The 6,091-nt window shown below is 63.7% G+C and overlaps 1 protein-coding gene across 1 annotated transcript; it reads left to right on the top strand.

Annotated features, from left to right (window-relative positions):
- Window positions 1-170: 170 nt before the first annotated feature.
- On the top strand, window positions 171-5,986 carry GNI_015730 (hypothetical protein; the record flags this gene model as incomplete). Its single annotated transcript, XM_011130670.1, has 2 exons — window positions 171-5,853; window positions 5,895-5,986. The coding sequence occupies 2 exons, from the start codon at window positions 171-173 to the stop codon at window positions 5,984-5,986; spliced, it is 5,775 nt and encodes a 1,924-aa protein (XP_011128972.1).
- Between the last annotated feature and the right edge of the window lie 105 nt (window positions 5,987-6,091).

The raw sequence follows: 6,091 nt of genomic DNA, 5'->3' as shown, positions 1-6,091 counted from the left end.
AGGTGGTCGCAAACAAGGTTTTGCCGGCCCGCGCGGGCGCGCGCTGCGTTTTCCACCCACCCAGCACGGGCTTGCTCGCGCAGCGCTCTGTAGCACCCGTCTTCGACCCCGCAAGTGGTGCGCGCCAGGCGGTCGTACCCGACGCCGCCGGCAACGTGCTCGACGGACACATGATCGCCTGCCCGCTTATTCAGGAGGCCGAGGCCGACTTCTCGGAAACACACCTCGGCCTCTCCACCACTCCCGTCGCCGCCGGCGTCGTCCTCGACGTCCTCGTCCATCCCAACCCGCGCAAACGTCACGTGCGTGTATATGTCGGCCGCCGCTCCTGGACCGTCCCCTTTCCCAAACTCGCCACCAAGGCGGCCGCCCCCAAGACGGTCGGCGGTACTCCGGAACGCCTCCAGTCAAACACCCTGGGAGGTTTGGGGGGCTTAGGAGGGGGGGTTGGCGGCGAGCAGGGCCGGCGGCTGCAGCAGCGGCTGAAACACTACATCGCCTTCGCCACCAAGGGACGTTGGGGCGAAAAGTCGGCTAAGTTGGCTGCGACGCGCGCGACGTCTTCGGTCGACCTGGATTTGAAGTTGGCTGTGCTCTCGCCGCTGGACATTCGTGAGGTTGTGCAGGTTATGAAGTACAACCCGCGCCACGCCCAGCTGGACCTGGAGGAGAGGATTATGGACCCGGCCTGGCGCGAGACCGTACTACAGGCCACCGTCTCGCCCGCCGCGGGCGAGCGCGCGCCGATGGGGCAGCGACCGTGGATCCACGACAACAAGCAGCTGGCGGACTTTTACGACGTGAAGCTGATTTCCAGTACGGTGGCGCAGCCGATTCCGATGCGCTCCTGGTGCACGCCGTTGGCGCCGCCGAAGCTGCAGGGCCGCGGACGGAAGCTGCAAGAGGTACAGCGCGCCCTCATTTCGCAGCGGACGGTGAGCAAGATGATGTGGCGTGGGAGTGTGCGTTGTGCGCGTTATGAGATCCTCGCGGACACACGCTCGCTGGATCGGGTCTCGGTGCTCTGGAGTCGGCGCTACACGCAGCACGTGCGGGCGTTGGTGGATCTGCACCCGGTGCAGTTCAAAACGGACGTGGCGGGCGTGGCCGCCTTCAACCAGTCCGTCTGGCACTTCAAGTGCACCTACTCGTTGCTGGCGCTCTTCTTCTGGAGCAAGAGCGACTGGGACACGAGTTGCGGCGCACCCGGGGACTTCGCGGAGGGCTTCGTCTCCGCGCCGACCGGCGAGGCGCACTTCCGCGCGGCGAAGCCACCGGAGTCGGCGGGCCCCGGCACTTCGGTGAACGGCTTGGGCGGCGCAGTGGGTGTGCATTCGGCCGACGGGAGCGGGTCAGTGGAGCTGTCAGGCGCGTGCCCGCCGTTGGACGACGTGGAGGAGTTTTTGGGGCGCATTGCGCGGCAGTCGTCGTCGCACTCGTTTGTGGCGGTGTTTGCGAAGGAGGGCGGTGCGGTGGCGTTGGAGCCGGTTGTGACGGCGTTGTGGCGGTCGGTGGTGTGGTTGCTGAAGGTGTTGGCGGGGTTGTTGGAGAGTCAGACGCCGACACCGTCGGCGGACCTGTGTACGGAACTCTTGACGGCGGCGTTGTCGACGGTGGTTAGTTTGGAGAACCAGGCGAACGAGTTGAACTTGGTTTTGTCGGCGGGTGTGGATTCGGTTGCTGGGGTGGATTCACGGCGCGCGGTGTCGTTGCAAAACGGCGCGTTCGCGGCGGAGATGAGTCGGGTGTTGGCGCGTTACTTGGCGCCGTTGGTGGCGGGTGCGCGTTTGGTGTACAACGGAGTGCAGCCTTTGTTCCAGGGTGCGCCCAGGGACGAGGACGACCCGCACTTGATGAAGAAGGTGAGTCAGTTGGGCGGCAAGGCGTTGGGTGATACGGTGGACGCGAGTTGCGACTGGCCGGCGTGTGTTGCGTTGGAGTGGTTGAGTGCTCGTGCGCTGCAGGCGTTGCAGGCGCGGCTGTACTTCGTGGCGTGCAATGCGGGTGCGAAGTTGCCGCGGCCGTGCCGGTTGCGTGCGCCGGCAGGGGAGAGGGCGCGTGCCGACCTTTCGCTGGGTCCCGACCTTTCATTGGTGGCGCTGGCGGAGCAAATGGCGGCCGAGCCCCAGGTTGCGGCGATTCCGAAGAAGCGACTCCGAGGTCCACTTGCCTCCGTCGCTGCGAGTCTCTTTGAGCACCGTCGCCTTTGGGAAAGCCCCGAGGAGCGCGACGGTCGTGTAGAACTGCTCAAGGCCGGCGCGACGGCGCTTGCTGAACACACACATGGCCTCAAAAACTGTGTCCTTCTCGACCAACCCCTCCCCGCACAGGCAGTCGGCGTCACCAAGCCGCTGCTGTGCCAGGACACTGGCTATCTCGACAACTGGACCGGGCTCTTCCTCGCTGACGAGGAGGAACACTTCGACGGCGAACCCAGCGACGAAGACACCGACGCCGACGACGGCTCCGAACTCGCTGACCTGCTCTCCGAAGGCTCCAGCACCAGTCAACTTATGTACTTCCAGATCATGCAGGACGCAGTTGACGGGGACGACTGTCCGCGCGAAGATGAGGACGAGGAGGGGGAGGACCGCTACGCCCAGACGGGCGTGGGGGAGGAGAGCGACACAGACGCCGCAGAGAGCGAACGTGCGGAAAGCGAGGCAGAGAGCGGCGCGTCGGGCGAGATCCGACGGAGCAGCACCCCGCCCAAGTCGCCGCCTTCGCGGTTGCGCCGCGGGGCGCTGACGACACCGGGTTCGGACGAGGCGGAGGCGCCGGCGCAGGTGCGTATTTTGTGGTCGCCGCCGCCGCGTTCGTTGCGGAGCGAGATCCTGTCTCAGTCGCGGCGGCGGGGTGTGAGTTTTTGTCGTTCGAGTCCGGGTCGTTTGCGTGCGCGGTCGCGTGCGCGGTCGAGTTCGACTTCGGCTTCGTTGGCCTTTGTACCCCGGCGGTTGGAGAACCGTTGTTCGCGACGCATTAAGGCGAGTGCATTCAAGCATTGTTGCGGCCGTGCGTCGCGTCGCGTGGCGGACGTGTTTGAGGAGGACGGCGTGCCGGTATTGGGTATTCCCGTCTGGCACCCGTTGGTGCCGTTTGGACCGGTGATGCAGCGGTTGTCTGCGAACACTGGTGTGTGCCTGTCGGATTGTTCGCTTGCGATGAAGTCGGAGTGTGGTTGCGACTTGCAGCATCTGGCGGGGACACATTTGTTGCTGGACATTGGTGGCTTCTTGGGTGAGAGCCTTGGACCTGAGGAGGCGGGTTTCGCGGTTTTGTCGGACAGCTACCTCACTGTGCGCTGTCCTGAGGGACATGCTATGCCCGAGTTCCGCGGCGACGCGCCCGGCTACCGAGTTGTCTGGCGTTGCGACGCCTTTGAGGAGGAGGGCGGCAGCTGTCTGAACAACAACCTCGACTTCAAGTTCCGTCCCGGGCGCGGGCGATGGCGCTGCGACGCGTGTGACATCGACTACTGCGAGGTCTGCGTCAATGCGTACCGCAACCGTAAACGCGTCGAGAGCGACCGTGTGCTATCGTACACACGCGATCGCTACCTTACGGGCGGCGCCAAGGACGCCGTCCAGATCCTGTGGCGCGGCTACTGGTGGGTGGTGCCCTACAAGGTGTTGCAGGAGACGGGCGGCGGGCTGGATGCTATCATCAGCTACGTAAGCGAGAGCATCCAGTGGTATGATGTGGGTTTCCGGTCGCTTACGGACTACGCACGGGTGGTGAGCCTGTGGAAGCTGGGGCTGGTGGCGCAGAATGCCACGCTCTCGCTGTACCAGTTCGCCTGGCACGGGCGGAACCTCGACCGCCGGCCTTTGGCGCAGGCGCGTGCGTTGCGACCGCTGCGGTCGCTCGTGCCGGTCGAGACTTGGGCCGCTGGGCGCCCGTCGCTTTGGCGGCCATTGGCGGACATCGTTGTGCGCGAGGCCGTGGATGAACTGCGCCACGGCACTGCCTGTCGTGCCAATTCCGGAACCGAGTTTCTGGAAACTGGCTTCACCAAGGCCGTGCTCCGTATCCTTGTTGCCAGCCAACTTGCACGAGACCTTGACGCTGCCCACCTGCGCCAGGCCGAACTCATAGGCGCCGTCGAGAAACTCGAGGCACTCATGGCCGACGACGCACTCAGTCAGGCCGATTTCGAAAAACGAAAAGTCGCCATCCTCAACAGCGTGCTCCGTACCGTCGCCTCCTGGCGCAAAGCCGAAAACGCAAACCCCACAGATCCGCCGACAGACCAAGCCAAAGACCGAGGCGGCGGCTCGGGGGAGACAGGCAAACAGGACCAAGGTGGAGACGTAGGCGGAGACGTAGACAGGCAGCACTCAGCGCACCCAACGCAGGCTGAGCATCTACCGCAGGGTGATCCTTTATCACAGGGTGAGGATTTATCGCACCCAACGCAGGGTCGACCAGACGGCAGGCTGTCCAGTAACGATGGCAGCTACGCACTCGGCTTTACCGAGTCCTGGACCGACTCATTTGACGAGTACGGCTGCCTTTCCTACGGCTGCCGGTCCTCAGAGATCCCGAGCATTCTTCAGGAGGAGAACCCCAGGGGCGGGTTACCCAGCGCCTTCACTTCCAGCCTACCGGCTCCCTCCACAAGCGAAGAAGAGGAGTCGGAGCAGAACCTCCGCGAAGACCGGCCTTGTCGACGGGATGACCGCCGGGAAGAGCGCAGCGGCATGAGCCGGAGCAATTCAAGCCGCAGCGAAGCTGTCGGCAACAAGGAAGAGATGCGACAGGCCTCGTCCGTGGGAAGTGGGGCCATGGCCAGTCATTCAGTTTGCCCTTCCGGAAACGATCCGAGGCTGGAAGTACTATTCGCGGAAATTGATGAACTCGACAATTTCCTGAACGACCCGGAGATGATGTGGGTTATGGGTGAGAAGGTCGTCATTGACTCCACTCATCTGCCGGCTGACCAAGCCATGACAGCATACCGCAACTATTTCCACTGCATTCCGAAGGATACCCACGAGTACCTTCCAGGATGGACTCCTGAGTGGGGGGTGGGCTTACGTATAGGCAGTAGTGGCGAGGAGAATGGAGATGGCGAAGAGGATGTGCAACGTGAGGAGTCTGCAGAACGCCCGAGCGCAGCCGCGGAGGAATGTGCGCGACTGACCATTTTTGGAAGTCGGTTTACGTTCTTCAGTGGCCTCTGGGATGACTCCAAGATCCCCGCCCCGCCCGAGATTCGGGCCCAGTGGCGCTTCCGTGGTGTTCGGGACCTAGCGTTGGTTGCTCCGGCTGACCAAAAGATCGACCCGAAGGTATTGCGCGTGGAGCGCATGACCCTTCCGGAGGTATGCAATGACCTCCATTACGGGCTGACTACGCCCAGCCGGACAATGACTACCAAGGACGTCCGAGAGACTTTGGAAAATATCCTGAAGCGGGCGCGTAACTTCGATCCCGCGCAGCATGACCGTCGTATCCGCCGTACTTTGTGCATGGATCTGCAGTTTGAAGGACGGTACGAAAGTCCCCACCTGGGCGGCGGGCAGTTGGGCGGTGGGCAGTTGGGCGGTGGGCAGTTGGGCGGTGGGCAGTTGGGCGGCGGGCAGTTTGGCGGTTCTTACGAGTGCTGCAGACTCGACAGCTCGACGAAGCTGGACAACGCGGAGTGGTCCGCTGGTCCGGATGTGCCTGTGGAAGACAACTGTACCAGCTTTAACGTTTTGGTGTGGTGGCTAGAGTACGTGTTGCGTCACCCTCTGGCGCTGTTGCCTTTCGAGGGCTACCGGGCGCAGGACGCGGTCGACCAGTACATGACGCACGCCTACCGACGGTCGCGTTTGTCTGAGCGGGTGGGCGGTAGCGCGCAGCGGAACGGTATGTTGTTCCAGACGGCGTCGTCGTGTCCGCCGAGCGAGGCGTCGAACACGGTGCTGAGTCGGTCACACGGTTCGGTGGGTGGCTATTCGATCGGGCGTTCTTCGATCGGTGGTTTGCCGGTGGACGCTGAGGACTGTCCGGCGGCGGTGAGGCAGAGCGCGCCGTCGTGTTTTGCGGAGATGGCTTTGTTGGCAGAGTGCCAGGGCGGGTTCCTGGCGCAGTTGGCGGCGGTGAC

The sequence above is a fragment of the Gregarina niphandrodes genome, assembly GCF_000223845.1.
Source record: "Gregarina niphandrodes unplaced genomic scaffold scaffold00002, whole genome shotgun sequence".
Taxonomy (NCBI): Eukaryota; Apicomplexa; class Conoidasida; order Eugregarinorida; family Gregarinidae; genus Gregarina; species Gregarina niphandrodes.
Note: the sequence above shows the minus strand (reverse complement) of the source record. Positions and strands in the feature narration are given on the sequence as shown.